An 18,851-nucleotide genomic window follows, 5' to 3' on the forward strand; every position below is an offset into this window, starting at 1 on the left:
AAGTCTGTAGACGAAGTGAATTTATAGGGAAAGGAAAGGAACAATGGTGGCGGGATGGAAAGAGCAGTTGGCGCTCTTAGAAAGAACGCGACGTGTTTACCAAAAACGCTAGCGTTTTAACAGACGACGCGCGTTGGATGTAAAAGCGCTGGCGTTTTTACTTCAAACGCCAGCGTTCGTAGGAAGCTCGCCCGTCCTTACCATAGGCGCGCGCTGGGTGTTCCATCTCGATGTTCAAATCAACAAATATATTGAGTTGAACATCCATTTTTCATGTTTATTCATTCCATAGTGGGAGCAAAATGAACAAACTCCAAGTTTGTTCATTCCATAAGAACTGCTCTTACTGCTTGTATACATTACTTTTTCTTTCTACTGCAGAACTATCAATCAAAATGCAGACCGGCCAGACCCTAAAAGATGGGAGTGATAGACGCATTTATGTGTCTATTTTGATCTCAATTTTCCATATTGTTAGTACCCATTTTTTGTATTTATTTTGGTATTTTTTGTCTTTGCAGGTATTTTTGAAGAAATAAGCTTTTGCGGAGAAATTGGCCCAAAATTACTATTTTCACCCCAAGAATGGATAAGGGGCACCCTAATTACTATCGCCACCCCCAGCAGTTGGCTAAGGGGTAACCTTCTTCAACAATTTGAATTCAATGTTTTGGCGGGAAAATGGTTTTACAAAGGAACAAAATTAGGGTTTGATATTTGGGAGAATTATTACGAGACTCAATGGCTGAAATTAAATGGGTTTGTTCCTAGGGCCTAAACAGGGCTGGTAAGGTCGTTTGTTTAAACCAGGATTGGCTAGAGTCGTGGATTTGAATTAAAGCAGTTCCGACAATATTAGGATTCGATATTTGAAGCTGTTCGAGATGGATTCAATGGCTCAAATCATTTGGGCCGACTTGTATCTACCAAGCAAGGATATTATGGTGGTGGTATTCGATCCAGTTGGGCTTAATACTAAGGTTCGAAGAAAACAGAGTGACTAGGCATTCTCGGGTTTACCTGCGATGTTTTTTGGAAGAGTTTTAGAAACGTCTGAGAGAAAGTCAATCACAAGAATGTGTTGAGATTATCCTGTTACGACTTAACAGGTCTGGTAAATGAGTTGGAATCGAATAAGAAGGAAAGTTTACATGGATTGAAGGAAACATGGAAAAAAGATATTCCCTGCGATATTTTGGCGTGTGATTACAACAAGTTTGATTCAATCTGTGACGTACATTCAACGCATTGGAGTGTGCTGAGACAAGAAAGAGAACATTGGCAGCTGCAAAGACGTGTAAGAAGCGTGAAGAGATAAAGAAGGAAATAAAATATCGAGATATCGCACAGGAGTAAAGGGAGGATTATATGCATTGAATAATGAGATTGAAAGACCCTGTTGAGTATAAAAGAGGTGTTGGGATACCATGGAAGGAGGTCCGGAGTCTGAGCGAAAGAGGAGAGTTTTTATTTCTTTTAATTTCTCTTTTGTAATAATGGAGTAATTTCTCCGCTAGGGTGGAGGAAGAAACTATTTTTGATGGGTAATATTTAATGTTTTATTTCTTAGACAATAATTACTCAATTATTTGTGCTATTCATGACTAATAATTTCTCTTCTATAAATGCTTTATTTTAATTTTTTTGGGTAGTTTCTACCGATCTTTTATAAGCGAAGGAGGTTATATTTTTGTGTAACGACGAGAGTGGCATAATTAATTTTAAACGTTTCATCTTCCAAAACCTGAGATTGGGTTCGATATGGTTTTGAGTATTTTATGAGTAATTGTTTGAGATAATAAATTGTTAATTTTACAAGCATCAGAAGTAGTGGAATCCAAAACCCTAAATTCATCTCTCCTTGGCAACGGAAATCAAAATTTATTAATTTTTTCTTTTATTTGTCTTAAACCAAACCTTCAAGATAGTTTGATTATCGAATCCCCTTCTTACCACTTGTAAGGGAGTTGTATAAATTTTGACAATTGGGAAATTCTTGAAACCAGATTTCTTAAATCTTGTTCCCGCAAGCAGGGACGAGCCTGGCAAAGGACTAACCCGGGCTATAGCCCGTCCCTAAATTTGTCCCAAATTTCTTTTAGTGTAGAGAATTTTTAAAAAATTATTTTTAGCGCACTTAAGGGATAATTAAAAGCTAAACCTTATTAAAATCAAAAATAATTCTACTCCTCAACATAATTATCTCCCATTTTACTTCTATAAACTATAACATTCTTTCCGTGATCGCATTTTACTATTAAATTTGTTCCTTTTATTTTTAATTGTGCATCAATTTAGTGTTCTATAGGTGGATTAGATTAGCTATTATCTACGCGTTTCGTTCCAAAAAAAAATTTGACGCGGCTTTCGGCCGCCTTGAAAATCGTTGCCATTTTAGTTCTACCCAAGAAAAAATCTTGGGTCCGTCCCTGCCCGCAAGTGAGAACAAGCACTTACTGGTCGGTTAGGGGTAGCATTTTCTTGAGGCTATGAAATTAAGATGGTCTTCAAGCGTTATCTAGAGTTAACACGAAATTGCAATAACGAGTTACTGGAGATATCATTGAATGCAATGACAACGCTTAAAAGGAAATTGCGGCTCTGCTTTAGCCCTATCAACCTAGCTTATGTAATTAGCGGGGTCTAGTACAAAAATAATGGAGTAGCTTTATTCATATCATACAAACTAAAATTACTTCTTTTGTGATCCCTCATCTACTAAGACCAGTGCTTGATGCTGTTCGTCTTGTTTCTCTTCAGTTTCGGCTTTATCCTCTTCTACCGCTGCGAGGGCAAGTTGTCTATAGTATCTGAGCATTGCTATACATATAAATGCTGCAAAAAGAAGTACACAGGATTACCACAAAGTAGCTGTATAAAGAATCAAATACAATATACGAACGAGCGGTGAATCTAATCATTGATTTGATCATCCAACGGTAAAGAAGCCGCTTTTGCGGGCATCCCGCAAAGTCTATACGAAATATAACAATGGGAAATAGTAGTACCTGTGAAAATCGCGTCAAAACACTTGTCAGGTTCCAGAACACAGTGACCAGTGATGCTGCTACTATCTTCTTATGAGAACATGCTGCCCATGCTTCCAATACCCGGCCTCGGAAGTACTCAGCTGGTTTAATTCATACACAACGTCATTCACATCAAGTTTCCGCAAAAACGCAAAATATAGTATGCAGAAAATCTCAACAAAAAAATAAAAAATAAGATTCGTATCTTGTCTTTTCATTTGCAGGGAGTAGATACTGTAGAGCTTGGGGATAGTGAAGCTAATGAAGAAACCTATTTAAATTTGTAAAACACAATGTAAATATGAGTATATATACTGGTTGACGACGGATATTAGGTGATTCGTCTAACCTGATACACAAAGTCTCCACAGGCTTATAGAGTGGCCGTATTCGGATCCGAGAAGAAGTATAGGTGCCACCTACAGTCAGAAAATATTGGTTGCCTTAAAAGGTGCCTTGATTAAGCAATATCCGAGATATGAATGGCAAGAATCAGTAAATTATGTCTACCTTAATATTAATCTGAGTCATTGATGGCTCGCCTGAGAAAATCTTTCTCACATTTGCAATTATCAGGTTAGCAACTGGAAGAACTACTCGAGCGAGCCGAACAAAGTCTTCTTCTTTCAGATTAATATTAATCTGAGCCTCGTCGTTGATCCTCCTGAAGAACAACAAAGCTTTTGCAGTTTAGGGGATTGAACTTGAAATGAAACAAGCCTAAAAGAAGATTATATTCCTTACCTTCGAGAAAATGAATTATGGAAGAAGGATACGATCAAAAACAGAAGGCCCAGTTTGGAGATCGCCGAGAAAACGCTGCAACGATCGAGTTGAATTATAAACAGGGATATAAATGAATTGATTAAAAACTGAAGACGCAGGAAAAAGAATAGAAAATATAAATTTAAATTTAAATATAGTACCTAAATCTTAAACCTCCCGAAAAGCAAGAAGATAAGAAGCATAAAACCCCAAACCCGAACCAGAGTGTTGATTTAGACACATCTTTCCACATTATCAAATCATAAATGATTCTCCCGGTGTAATTTATTCGATTCCGATCATGGTTTTCGATTGGTGTGTGTTGGTTAAACTTCAACATTAAGCCTAAGATAATCTCTAACAAGTTGGTTAGGATAAGAAAAGGCAATTGATGTAATCCTAAGGGAATTAGAAGTCATCTACTTCTAAGAAAATGAAAGACATGTAATAAGGTAATAGGAATAGGAAAAGGAATTCATAGTTCTATATATATATGCTCACCAAAGTTGTGGTTGATCATATGAGCAAGATTAGAGCTTGTGTTTAGTTTTGAGAGATTTTCTAAACATCAATAAAGAGAGTTGTCTTTATATAAGCTAAGTTTCATCTTGCAGTTGCCATTAATTGGTATCAGAGCTTGTTTCTGAGCCATGGAAAACGAAACCACCATTGTGGGTGCAAAACAGTTCACGCCACCATCAATACAAGTTCCAATCCTCAACGCCACAAACTACACAGTATGGGCCATGAGAATGAAGGTAACGATGAAAATCTACAAAGTTTGGGAAACAATTGATCCTGGTACATTGGACCCAGACAAAAACAATGTTGCCATTGGATTACTCTTTCAAGCAATACCAGAATGTCTTGTTCTACAAGTTGGTGAACAGGAAACTTCAAAGAAAATTTTGGATGCAATAAAGGCACGTAATCTCGGAGCTGATCGAGTTAAAGAAGCCCGTCTGCAAACCTTAATGTCTGAATTTGAAAGAGTGAAGATGAAAGACACTGATACTATTGATAGCTTAGCAGGAAAGCTATCAGAGATGGCCTCAAAAGCTGCGTCACTTGGACAATCCATTGATGAAGATAAACTGGTAAAGAAGTTTCTCAATAGTTTACCAAGATCCAAGTATATTCATATCATAGCCTCTCTCGAACAAGTCTTAGATTTAAAGAAGACTAGCTATGAAGATATAATTGGAAGATTGAAAGCATATGAAGAGAGAATCCTTGATGAAGAAAATAATGGAGAAACTCAAGGAAAACTCTTGTACACAAACTCTTACCAACAAAACTCTGCTACAAGAGGAAGAGGTCGTGGAAGAGGTGGTAGAGTAAACAAAGGCCGAGGAAGGGGAGGAAGGTTTAACTCATAAGATAAAACAACAAGTCAGAATGATCAAAACCAAGGGAAAGAAAAGAAGGATAGATCAAACATTATTTGTTACAGATGTGATAAACCAGGACACTTCTCCTCTGTATGCCCTGAAAGAATACAAAAGATGGAAGAAGCAAACAAGAATGAAACAAGGGAAGAAGATACAACTCTTTTCATGCACGAAGTTGTATTCTTAAACGAAGGGAAACTAATACCAAAGAACTACGAATCAAAGTATGGAGAAGAAGGAATCTGGTATTTAGATAATGGAGCCAGCAATCACATGACTGGTAAGAGACACTACTTTTCTGAACTCAATGAGAAAATCAAAGGACAAGTGAAGTTTGGGGATGGATCTTCTGTAGAAATTGAAGGGAAAGGATCAATTCTATTTCAGAGCAAGACCGGAAAACAGAAGCTTGTCACAAACATCTACTTCATCCCAAACTTACAAAGCAACATTCTAAGTTTAGGACAAGCTACAGAAGCTGGATGTGATGTTAGAATGTGACAAGATTATCTAACAGTTCATGACCCAAGTGGAAGACTTTTAGTTAGAGTCTCACGCTCACAGAATAGACTCTACAAGATAAGTCTCATGATTGGAAGGCCATTGTGTCTGAATATGAGACTGGAAGAGCAGACATGGAACTGGCACGCAAGGTTAGGACACATAAGTTTCAGAACCTTAAAAACTATGTCTCAGAACAAGATGGTTTGAGGGATACCACAGATAAACGATGAATCAAGGATCTGTGAATCATGTTTAGTTGGGAAACAAACGCGTCAAGGTTTTCCAAAAGCAACAACATTCAGAGACTCAAAGCCATTAGAGCTTTTTCATGCTGATTTATGTGGTCCTATTACACCACAAACCCTTGAAAATAACAAATACATATTTGTTATTATAGATGACTTCTCAAGATATATGTGGTCTATTCTTATGAAAGAAAAGAGTGAAGCATTTGACAGATTCAAAGCTCTCAGAAATCTGATAGAAAAAGAGTTAAATGGAATCAAAAGGCAACTCACAGCACCATATACACCACAACAAAACGGAGTGGTGGAGAAGAGAAACATGACTCTAATGGAGATGACAATAAGTTCTTTAAAGGCTATGAAGGTACCTAATTATCTATGGGGAGAATCTGTACGACACTCCACATACCTAATAAACAGGATACCTACGAAATCTCTGAAAGACATGACTCCATATGAAAGTTTGCGAAAAAGAAAACCAAACATAGACCATTTAAGAGTGTTTGGTTGCAAAGCATACGCAAAAGTTGATTCTGCAACTCTTAAGAAACTGGATGATCGATCTCAGACTCTTGTGCATCTAGGAATTGAGCCTGGATCCAAAGCTTACAAATTATTCAATCCAACAATGAAAAGAGTAATAGTGAGTCGAGATGTGGTATTCGATGAAAAAGCAAACTGGAACTGGAAAGAAACTAATGATGGACCAAGTAGGGATCCAGGAATGTTTCACATGAGATGGGGTCAAGTAATTGATGAAGGCGAAGGACCCATAATCATCAATACCAATGGAAACAATGATGTTAATCAAGAAGAAGAAGAGAATAATGAAAACACTGAGAATAACGAAGAAGTAGAAGAAGAAGAAGAAGAAGAAGAAGAAGAAGAAGAAGAAGAGGAGATCGATGAAATAACTCAACCCATTCCACTGCGAAAATCAACAAGACAGATACAAAAGCCACAGTATCTGGAGGATTATGTTCTTCAAGCTGCAGAAGAATGTGAGATTATGCTACTTTCTGTTAATAATGAACCAAGGAATTTTCAGGAAGCAAAGGTCTCGACTAAATGGACACAAGCATGTAGAGAAGAAATTATTTCAATCAACAGAAACAAGACTTGGTTTCTAGTTGATAAGCCAGGTGGGGTAAAAGTGATTGGTCTTAAGTGGATCCTCAAAATAAAACGGAATGTTGATGGTACTGTCAACAAATATAAGGCAAGACTTGTAGTTAAGATGATCAATGAGTTCAAGAGAGAAATTTCATCAAAGTTTGACATGTCAGACCTCGGAAAACTCACTTATTACCTTGGCATAGAAGTCCATCAATGAGTAGATGGGATTCAGATTAAACAAGAAGCTTATGCAAGGAGAATTCTGAAAGAAGCAGGACTTGAAACTTGTAATCCAACTAAGATACCAATGGAGTTTGGACTTAAAGTTTCAAAGGGACAAGAAGAAGTTGAGATTGATCCAACGAGTTATAGAAAAAATGTTGGATGCCTTAGATACTTGTTACACACAAGACCAGACTTGGCTTTATCTGTGGGAGTAGCAAGCCGTTATATGAAGAGTCCACGCAAGTCTCATGGTGATGTAATAAAGCAGATATTGAGATATCTAAGAGGAACAATCAGTTGTGGATTGAAGTATGGTCGAGGAGGATCAAAAGGAATTGTTGGGTATAGTGACAGCAGTCATAATATTGACCAAGATGATGGAAAAGGTACAACTGGTCATATATTTTATCTAGGTGAAGCACCTATTACATGGTGTTCACAGAAGCAAGACGATGTAGCCCTCTCATCCTGTGAAGCTGAGTTTATGGCCGCAACAGAAGCAGCTAAACAATCAATATGGCTTCAAGAACTGTTGGGTGAAATCAAAGGAAGAGAACCTGAAAAAGTTCTCATCAAGATTGATAATAAGCCTGCAATTGCACTCACTAAAAATCCAGTGTTTCATGGGAAGACGAAACACATTCACAAAAGGTATCATTTCATACGAGAATGTATCGAGAAGGAGATCATCAACGTTGAACACATACCAGGAATTGAGCAGAAAGCAGATATATTGACAAAGGCATTAGCTCGGATCAAGTTTGAAGAAATGAGATAACTGATTGGAGTACAAGATATGTCACGGGTAAGGTTGAAGCTTAACGGGGAGAATGTTGGTTAAACTTCAACATTAAGCCTAAGATAATCTCTAACAAGTTGGTTAGGATAAGAAAAGGCAATTGATGTAATCCTAAGGGAATTAGAAGTCATCTAGTTCTAAGAAAAGGAAAGACATGTAATAAGGTAATAGGACTAGGAAAATGAATTCATAGTTCTATATATATATGCTCACCAAAGTTGTGGTTGATCATATGAGCAAGATTAGAGCTTGTGTTTAGGTTTGAGAGATTTTCTAAACATCAATAAAGAGAGTTTTCTTTATATAAGCTAAGTTTCATATTGCAGTTGCCATTAGTATGCCCATTGAAGGAGATGGTAATCCCGAAGAAGGAACTAAACTCATATTCTCCTTACGAGACCGAATACTCTGTTTACTTTTCCCATGTTTACCATTTTCATTTCCTAACCCAAATTCTCTATCTTCTCAAGTTTCTTGGTGTACTCGTCTTCTTGTCCTTCGACTATTTCTTGGTGATGCACAACTCGATAAACTCATAGGAGAGATTTTATTCTTGCACCTTCTGCGATACACCAATAACTCAGCCGGAGGTTGTTCGTCAACCATTTCAGTTCTTTCAGAGAAACGAGTTCTTGAGAATTTTCGAACAGGAGAAGGGGAGAGAAAAAGTTCTTGAGGTGAGGATAGATTCTTAGTTTGTAAAGCCAGATAGGGTGGAGGTGGGGTTTTTCTTGGTGAAGAAAGAATTTTTTCATGAGGAAGGTTAAGTGAAGTTGAACCCTGCTCTCCATGGATAATCCGAGATATACGAGAAGATGATTTGTTTTTTAGTCGAGATTCGGATTGATTAGATGGAGGAGGAGGAGGACAAGTCATGGTTGAGTTGAGTGATTAGCAGGAGAAAATTAGGATGTGTTTTGATTAATAGAGGATTGATGATGAAAGAAATGATAGTTTTTTCTTGGTCTTCAATGAAGTGGAAAGTATAGCCGTTAGGGAACGAAGAAAAACAATAAAGTAAACTTTTGTCTCTTTTTTCCGCTTTGCTTAACAGTGTGATGATATGGTAGGGTAATTTTATATCAACGGCACTGACACAAGAATTCGTGTATTTTTTTTCCAGGTGTTATCAAACCCTTTAAACTCCTAAGTCATATAAGAACCCCTAAATCATACTCCCTCCGTCCCACTATTAAGTGACCTAGTTCAAGTTTGCACAATTTTTAAGGCAAGTAAGGAGAAAAGTATTTTTAAGCATTTTTTACAGTTATACCCTTATGGATAATAAATAGTGAAATTTTGAAATGGTTTATCTCTCAAACTACACCACGGATGTTCGCAAACTTCGTACCATTGAATAGCATTTTAAAACATCTATGTAACGAATATAAACATGACTATCAAATTATGCATATTTCTTATATTTATTATAATCAATTAAAGGATAATTTTCGAAATATCTCATTGTTTAGTGATAGAGGTCACTTAATGGTGGGACAAAATCTAAAAGTAACTAGGTCACTTATTAATGGGACGGAGAGAGTATAAGGATTTACATACCCACCCTTGGATGAGCGTCCCCGCCTCCTTCAAAATTCTCCATTCCTCTTTTTCTCAAATTATGAATGTAACACCAAATAACTTTTTCTTTAAAAAAAAACGAAAGCAAAAACCAAAAACCCCAATCTCCTCTCTTTTTTCTCCTCCACTTTCTTTCTAATGAAACCTTAACCAATACACGAGTGAGAAAATACTTCTTCTTCTTCTGCCTCTTTTCTTCACCCTATTCTTTGAAAATACTTCTTCATCTTCTGCCTCTTTTCTTCTCCCTATTCTTTTTTTTTTATCGGCTTCCTCTCCCCATTCTTTTTCACTCTTCTCTCTCACGATTGTATTGTTATTTTGCAGGTAACTCTTTTGCTGATTAAAGCTGATTCTCCCAAGTTATCAGGTATCTCCCTCTATTCCTTTTCACTATATCTCTCTCACGATCGTTTTGTTATTTTGTAGGTAATTTTTTTTTTTTTGTTGATTTGAGCTGATTCTTTACGGGGAAGATTTCTTTTATTTGATGTTACGTTATGGTGTCCAAAATTTTCCCATCTCATGAAACCCTACACAGCTAAGAAGATCCTTCTTCTTCCTTTATTTTTTCTTGCGGTAAGAAGATCTAAATCTGAAAGGGTTTTTGATAACAATCGTGGTATTATCTGTTACAGGTAAGACTATTCAAAAAAAAAGTTCACGATTTTAGGTTAATAGTAACTCACTGATACATTTCATGATTCTGATTCTTATACATGTTGATTGATATAAGTGGAAAATCAAAAGTTAATAGAAGAGAGAAAGAATCAATACATATACAGATGGAAATGGTTTAAGAAGGAACCAACAGAATCAACAGGCACACCAAAAAAAGGCATTAATCACAGATGGAAGTGGCTGTTACGTACGTATATAATGATATGCAATTAATCAGTACCAATGCACTACTGCTATTTAGTCCTCAAATTGTTATTACTTATAAACCAAAAATACGCCATATATTTTTTGTTGGAGTGCAAGAGTATTTCAGGTACATAATTTTGTTACTATTCTTTTGCAGTGCTCTTGGTTAAGAACCAAAACGAAAAATCAGGTAACAATAAGCAAAAATCATCATCATCACCATGATGCATTGCCAATTTTTCATGATAGCAATATCACCATCTTATTTCTCAGTGTTTCCATATCGCAATCCATTGACTGTTCTGCTCAACATTATATATCCCTAACCTTTTTCATTTTTTTTTGTTGTATGGTTTTTTTTCTTATTTATCAAAGAATTGTCCACGGCATATTTTTGTGTACTTCTGTAATTTGGGTTTGTGGATCTTTTCCAAATTTTTTTTTAATAATTTGGGTTTGTGGATACCATTGGTTTGGAGGAAACCAGATTTGGGTTAGCATCACAGGTCCACTACCATTACCCTGCTGCTATCACTCTGGTTTTTGTTGATTTATCCTGTAAAGCCCCTGAAGATATCCAAAGACTTGGCCTTGCAGGTACACAGGATTTTTAATTGATTTTTACATGGATAAGTAACTTCTTGAAGATCTGGCAGCTACACTATGTTTGTGCCTCTTACTGTTTTACATGGATATTTTAAGACGTGTTCTGATTAAAATTGAATTTTAGATGGATATTTTTACGACGTGTCTCTATATTAAAATTGAAAGTGCAGCATAAAGGTGTGGATTTGCTATTGCATTCTTTGTTATAGTTTAGGCGAGAGACGAAATCATGTTGCAGCGACATCAACTGTGTCTTCTCTGAATAAACATCATCCAGAGGTTTGATTATGCCTCTAGCCAGGTTGAGCTTGCCTATTGGGGCAGGGGGAAATCATCTTCGTTTTGATCTTTGCACTAATTGCGGAGTTGGTGCTGGTGGTCGTTGTTCTCTGGATGCCAGTTGTTGCTGCTTCACGTCGCTCTGAATATCGAGGTGCATTTAAATGAAAGATTGTTATACAGTTTAGTTATTTTGGATTTTGTTATCTATTCCAACTTTATAAATTAACCCCTGTGAAGTTATTACTTTACTCTAAGATAGTTTCATAAAGTCGTCACTATGACGGGCATATAGGCTCGGGATGTCTAAAATCACAAATTTTGCCTGCATTAATATGAGTACAACAATTATCTTATTGGTGCCAGAATTCTCTCTTTCATGTAAACCTGTTACAACCATATGATAAAAAGGAAAAAATGACACTGAAGAGATGTGTCCGTTCATTTAAGTGACGGTATTGTTTATATTTTTGTTGGTCATAAATTTTGCAAAGGTTAATTTCGCTTCTTGTTTTTTTTATGATGCAGATGTTTCGTACTGGTGATAGCCATTATCCGTCCAAATTTTAAATGCAAAGTTTGCAAGTTCCAATTGAACCATATAGCAATTGACATATTTGGCAGAAAATGTTAGGGATGACCATTTGCCCCACCCAAACCCATCTCCGTGGGTATCCGATCCTATTGGGTAGGGTTTTACCCGTACAAACGGGTTTGGGATTGGGTATGGGTAATACCCGAAATTAGTGAAGCGGGGATGGGGCGGGGATGGGATTCTAGGTCCCCGCCCCGTACATTCCCATTTTAGGATTTTATATTTTTATTAATTATTTATATTATATTTAAACTAAGATATTATATTATATTATAAAAGAAAAGATAAAAATATAAGATATCATTAATTATTTATATTATACTATAGAGATTTTTTTTTTGGTAAATATATAATTTAATTCTAAAAAAAAAAACTAAGAAATTATATTATATTATATTATAAAAGAAAAGGATATGCTTAATGGTAATGAGATTCTCTTTTTATTGAAATGTTTTTTTTTACATTTAATACATCATTATGGTTATATGATACACTTTCTTATTTTGGCTAGGTGGATCAAAATTCGATGGTGAAACATTTTGGGAAGAAACTGAAGCAGACGATGAGGTGATCAACATGGAGGAAGATACTTGATAAGAAATAATTAAGAATTAAAATGAGTGATGCTCGTTTATAGACCAAATTGTTTTTCTTTGCTTGTTTTACGATGAATTTATGAGTTTGAATTTTAAAATGAGTGATGCTCGTTTATAGACCAATTTATTTTTCTTTGCTTGTTTTACGATGAATTTTAAATTATTATTATTATTATTGGTTGAATTTAGGTATTGATTATTAAATTAACTCCTCATATTTAAGCTTAATGTTATGGGTAACCCGTAAAAATTCCGCCCCGTGCGGTTATTTCCCATACCCGCCCCGTCCCAGATCAAGCGGGTAATGGGGAGGGTGTGGGTTTTTTTTCTTGAACGGGGCAACGACTGGGATACAAGATCCCCGCCCCATACCGGCCCCATGACCATCCTAGAAAATGTGTTATGTGTTAATGTTAAGTACTCACTACATTTGGTCAGTTTTTCTTGGCAATATTTAATTTACCAATTTTCTAATTGATCTCCCGTTTACAAATTTGAAGTTGATTTCTAATGTTATATTTCTCCTTTCTTTGTGATGCGAAGAATGTTCACATATTTGCAGGACATTTTGGTGATTTTTTTTTTATTACTAAACAGTCTACACTATCATCAAGTTTTTTTCTTACATCACATGACTTCATCTCTTTGGAAGCTGAAAATGAGTTTATTTAATCCACATCCACAGGTAAAAATGCATCGCGATGGGTAGATGCGAAGCTGTCCGACACCAAATGAAAAATGCATCGGGATGGGGCGAGGCGAAGCCGAGCCACACCAAATCGGGACGAGGCGAGGCGGAGTCGAGCCACACCAAATCATAACTGCACGAAGGGACGAGGCGGAACCACATCACACCAGACCAAAATAAGAAAAGTTGAGTTGTGATCAGTGGTTGAGTTGGCTTTGCAAGCATGTTGCATTGCAGCCGGAACAGGGAAGAAATCAAGCAACAATAAAGATAAGGCTATATGTATATATAAAAAAATTGTAAGGATTAAAATTTTCCAGTAATCATATAAAACGGTGGAGCATCAAACCAAAACTATGGTGCATCAAACGAAAAATATGGTGTATGGTTTGCGGACCCGCCCGGTGCGGGCCAAAAATCTAGTCACCTTTGATGAGTACTAGCGTCTAGCGAGCGACCAGTGTCATTTTTGTACTTGCATGCCCACAATAGTCTAACCTTGCTGCAAATTCTCTCCAGCATGAAGCACACGGAACATAAATACTACCCCCATTTCTAGAAAACAGGTAATATCATTTTCTTTCATTTTAGCCTAAACGTAGGGCAAATTAAAAAAGTAATAGTAACTCTTTTCGCACGAAATATAACATTGGAAATAAACTACTATAGTTAACAAAAATTGAAAATGATTTCAAAAGTGAGTGTCCAAAAGAAAGATCTGAACTAGAACGTTTCTACAATTAGAGAAATCTTGTCTTTTAAGATTTACAACCTCTCAAACTGAGACGGGGGTACCTACTGCAAAATGGCTACCCCTACCAGTATATCCTTTTTTTGTTCACTAATTACACCATTCTCCTTCCTTTCATTTCCTAGATTGGATCAACAAATTTTCAGTATTGCTAGCTAAATTGTGATGCGAGCAACATCCATGCAGTCAGTATCGGAAATGTAACAAGAGCAGAAGCCTGAAATAAACATGCAATTACAGTCAAATGTGTAATGGCTTAAGAAATCACATCATTAAGTAGATAAGGTGGAAAATAAACAAGAAACTTCGAAGGTGTCACATTAGTTTGGGTGAAGTTTACTAACCAAAAAGAAGACCACTTCCTGGTTGGCAATAGTTGCTGTAAATTCATTCCTTTCCATTTCATGTTTGACAAACCGTTGCAGCTAAAAGAAAAATCAGCATGTCACCAACTCGTATAGCTCAAGCAGGAAATTTTTTCAGAAGAAATGTAAATAACCAAGGGTTCAATAATTCATTAAGAAACTCTGCCGTGGATAATGCTGAATTTTGGGTATTCTATTTTCCAAAAGGAATTATGGTTATGACACAGTGTTGAATTAGAAAACATCCGACTTTCGATTCAACGAACTCTAACTACAACATAGCAAGCATCTACCAATGAGAGCTACTCCAGGTAGTGTACATACCTGATGATGATATTCTTTTAAACTGTATAGAGCTTGAGACATGTGAGACTTCTGAAAGGACTCCTTGGTAAGGAAAATTGGTTCCAGAATTGTAGTAAGTTTTTGATGATGGCGTTCCAAAATTTCCTTGATGAACTATGAAACACATAGCACAGAAGCATTCTTTCAAATTGGTATATACTTCATAGAAAAAAGAGAACAGTATCTTCATATAAGAAACTCGCATGATGTGAAAAATTACATTGGACTAAGATATCATGCTCAAGTATCAAAAATGGTATACTAACAAACATTAGCTCATGGTAAATTTAAGATGAAGGTTCACGGATGTGTGACAACCTCCAGTCTTGCCAAATATCCACTTTTTTTAAGATAAAGCACTTCTTCGCTCAGAATGGATGACAAATATGGTAAAGTTGTCAATCCGCACTAGAACATTAGTACCCAATACGATACGACCATTAAACTTCAAGTGGAGGACACACCTAAATCTAAGTGGAAACCAACACTCTAGCAGAAGGTACAGAATAGTCATCTCAAGTATCATCATACCTTTGTGAATGTGCATTTGGTGGTCCCTGTTTTACTTTTAGCCTTAAGAATCCTGATCTGATAACAAGTTCCAGACAACAAATCAGGAGTTGAACCGAAATCTCATGGTTTCAATTAAGTTTTGAATTGATTTAAAGATACTTCAAGTGAAGTAATACTTCTGTGACTTGTAGGGCCTGGTCAAGTTGCTGAATCTGGATCCATTGCTCTGTTACAATACTCCTAGCCTGTTAGACAAGAGATAGAATATGAATCTTGTGATCAGCAGGGAGTTGAGTTCTTCTCAAACAATCTAAACCTGTGATGTATCACATATAAATAACATTACAACATCAACAAAATAATTACAGCAAACATGACTGGAAGATTTGTCTAGAAGAGAATCAGTTTTTTATTTCTCTGACAGCAGTCAAGCTTCGATTCCCAAGTCATGTAGCTTTTACAAAGTAGCTCAATGACAACCAGTGAGCTCAGTGAACCCTATCAATCTTAAAGCTACTGATTGCATCCGATGTAAAATTATTTATCTATAATTTAGAAGCAAAATGAAACTTAAGTTAAATTCCACATGTAAGGGCATATGTATAGGAAGCTGAGTTTCATGTTTTAGAATATTTATGAATAAATTTCAGTATTCAGGTTATATATTCAATGCATGAAAAAGTCATCAGTATCACCACCCATTAAAAACCTATTTTGCAAAAGTTGTTTTACTTTGCATAACATACCAACCTTTTCAATTTCGGAAGTCAGCACTTCTAGATTTGCCTCCATATCGTGCACTTCAGTTTCCAAACTATGAAGATCAAAGTTGTTCTTTCTTGTATTTGCCCAAAGAAGTCTGACCTGAGCAACCTCTTATTAACTTCCCAAATTAGTTAAACTTCAAAATCAGTAAAATCTTAATCTTTTTACTCATACGAACTAAAAGTGGAGAAAAAAAGTAAACAAACCTCTTCTTCAAGCGCATTAACCCTTTCCATTGGTAATGCTGCCTCTTTCTACAATTAAGGCAAAAGGGCAACTGTTACATGTGATGTCCATAGAAATTTTAGATAGCATGTAAAACCTAACTTAGCTTCATAAGAGTTGTTCAAAAATAATTCGACGATTTGGGACTAAAGAGTCGCAATGTCATATTTCTAAGTGTGTGATATGCGTTACTTTTACCGATTAAAATGCAACGCCACTACGGTTCGGCTTGATGAATCTCAAAGCAACTAGACAACATATCCACCCGGTATTTCCGTTCCTCTATCATTTATCACCTTCCTATCCAGAGGATCACTCAAAATTTCTCATCATAGAGGGGTTTAATACAGTGTCAGCAATCTAGCTTCTGACAAACATTCTATAATGGTTATAGTTGAAAAACGGATTACTACAGTAAGCATACAGGAGAAACTATTCCTAAATCCTAATCATCTTGACATAGAAGAAAAGAGATCAAACCTTGATACTAATCAAAGCAGTTTGCGAAGAATGAATCTTAATGTCCATCTCCTCAATTAACTTCTTCTTTTCTTCAACATTATGCATTTTAACATTTAAGCGTTCGATTCTTTCCTCCAAGATAGATTCTGCAATAATAGCAACCAAAATATTCATACGATAAAAATCCCTACTTTAAGGAACCCAAACATAAAATTGATTCAGTACTTTAATCAAATTACAGAGAACCCGACAATAGAAATGGGGCTGAAAATTATAGAAGTAGATTAAATAAGATACGATGGGAGAATGAAATAAAAGGTGAATACCTAATTGAGCCGACTTCAGTTTCATCTTCTGTAACTCACTTATTAAACCGTTGGGTTTATCTGTACAAATCATTTGAGAATTGTCCAAGCGAGAAATTACAAATGTGATCGTAGTCAGAGATAGATAGATCAGCAACACTGAACTTGGATTTAACATCACAAAACCCGCCATTTTCTTCAATTGAACTGAAAAGCTAGTCCAAAATTTTGTGGATCTTCTGTATTTTAGGCTTTTAGTCTTCTAGGTGATGATGTGGTGTAGACGAGAGTACCTTTCCCACTTACTATCGACGCTAGACATTGACACGTCGTAATGTTTGCAACATGTGATTATTAGAGGTTATTTCACGTTTGATACTTGGTTTGAAATCGGCTGGCTACGATGTGATCCCTCTTTAATTACTGATACGTCGTGTAAAGTAAAAAAAGTTAGAAAATTGTTATAAACGTTAATTATGTTAAAAATATGTAGGATGAATCTCGTTTATTACTGAGATGTCCTTGTGTCTAGTCTTATAAATAGAGGCTCTAATGTTTGTTTATTACACTAATGAATAGAATTTTTTCCCTTCTTCCTCCGCTCTATTTTGTGTCTCCTTCTTTCTTTTTCTATTTTACAACACGTTATCATACACGTTGCCCTATCGACAACACACTTTATGCTGAGAATGATCATATCAAAGTAGAAGCTAAGAGGAATCGGAGATGTTGAACAATATTGGGGGAGAAATCTATACCTCACTCTTTGATGTTAAAGTTATTTTATATATATGTTGGTCGATTTCTTTTATCCTCGCGTCACTAGGGGCCACTCGAAAAGAATTAGGGGCCACACTAAAAAACAAAAAAGGTCACCCAAGCATAATAAATGGTCATCCTTAACCGAGTAAGCCGTATTGGTGAAACTACCCTTCTACAATCGGAAGTTAAGGACACAAATTAACTTCCGATTGTAGTGGTTCAATCCTCGACGTTCCAAGACTCCATGGTGGTTCGGTAGTAGTTCCACGGTTGTCAGTGCATATGGTTTGGAGTTTTTGGCCGATGAACATTCGGGAGTTAAGGACATAATTTAACTTCCGATTGTAGTGGTTCAAGCCTCGACGTGTCAAGGATTCATGGTGGTTCGTTGGTGGTTCCACGGTAATCGATGCATATGGTTTTGATTTTGTGGCCACTTTACATTCGGGAGTAAGAGGTTTTACTTATCTTCCGAGTGTAACAATCGGGAGATATTTGGCTTGACAAACTCCCGAATGTATATTGGCCCAAAATTCTGAATTTCGAAAAACACTAATCTTTGGATATTTTGTAATTGTTACATTCGGAAGCTAAGTAAAAGCTTTTACTCACGACTATAGTGCGTGCAAGACTCGAATTTCCAAGGCTCTTGGTGGTTCCAAGGTGGGTGCAAGGAGGCAAAACCTAATGGCTTGGATTTTGTGGCCACTTTAGATTTGGGATTAAGAGCTTTTACTTAGCTTCCGTTTATAACAATCGGGAGATATTTGGCTTGACAAACTTCCTAATGTGTATTGGCCCAAAATTCTTATTTTCGAAAAAAACTAATGATTGGGTGTTTTGGATTTGTTACATTCGGAAGCTAAGTAAAAGCTTTTACTCCCGAATATTCCTTGGCCACAAACTCCAAACCATATGCATTAGCCACCTTGGAACCACCACGAGCCTTGGCATTTCGAGCCATCATGAGCCTTGGAACCACCATAATCGGGAGATATTTGGTTTGTTAAACCTCTGAATGTAGAGTGGCCCAAAATTCTGATTTTCGAAAAAACGCATAATTCGTATTTTT

General features: G+C 36.3%; 1 protein-coding gene and 1 pseudogene across 1 annotated transcript; both read right to left on the bottom strand.

The window, feature by feature from the left end:
- Positions 1 to 2,649: 2,649 nt before the first annotated feature.
- Positions 2,650 to 8,950, bottom strand: LOC113354105 (annotated as a pseudogene).
- Positions 8,951 to 13,930: 4,980 nt separating this feature from the next.
- LOC113334092 lies at positions 13,931 to 17,253 on the bottom strand. The gene is made up of 9 exons (XM_026580432.1): positions 17,039 to 17,253; positions 16,731 to 16,858; positions 16,232 to 16,279; positions 16,011 to 16,124; positions 15,437 to 15,505; positions 15,279 to 15,335; positions 14,727 to 14,861; positions 14,382 to 14,462; positions 13,931 to 14,254 (listed from the first exon to the last, which is right to left on the bottom strand). The coding sequence occupies exons 1-9, from the start codon at positions 17,208 to 17,210 to the stop codon at positions 14,189 to 14,191; spliced, it is 870 nt and encodes a 289-aa protein (XP_026436217.1). The 5' UTR covers positions 17,211 to 17,253; the 3' UTR covers positions 13,931 to 14,188.
- Positions 17,254 to 18,851: the final 1,598 nt, after the last annotated feature.

This window comes from Papaver somniferum, chromosome 1, assembly GCF_003573695.1.
Source record: "Papaver somniferum cultivar HN1 chromosome 1, ASM357369v1, whole genome shotgun sequence".
Lineage (NCBI taxonomy): Eukaryota > Viridiplantae > Streptophyta > Magnoliopsida > Ranunculales > Papaveraceae > Papaver > Papaver somniferum.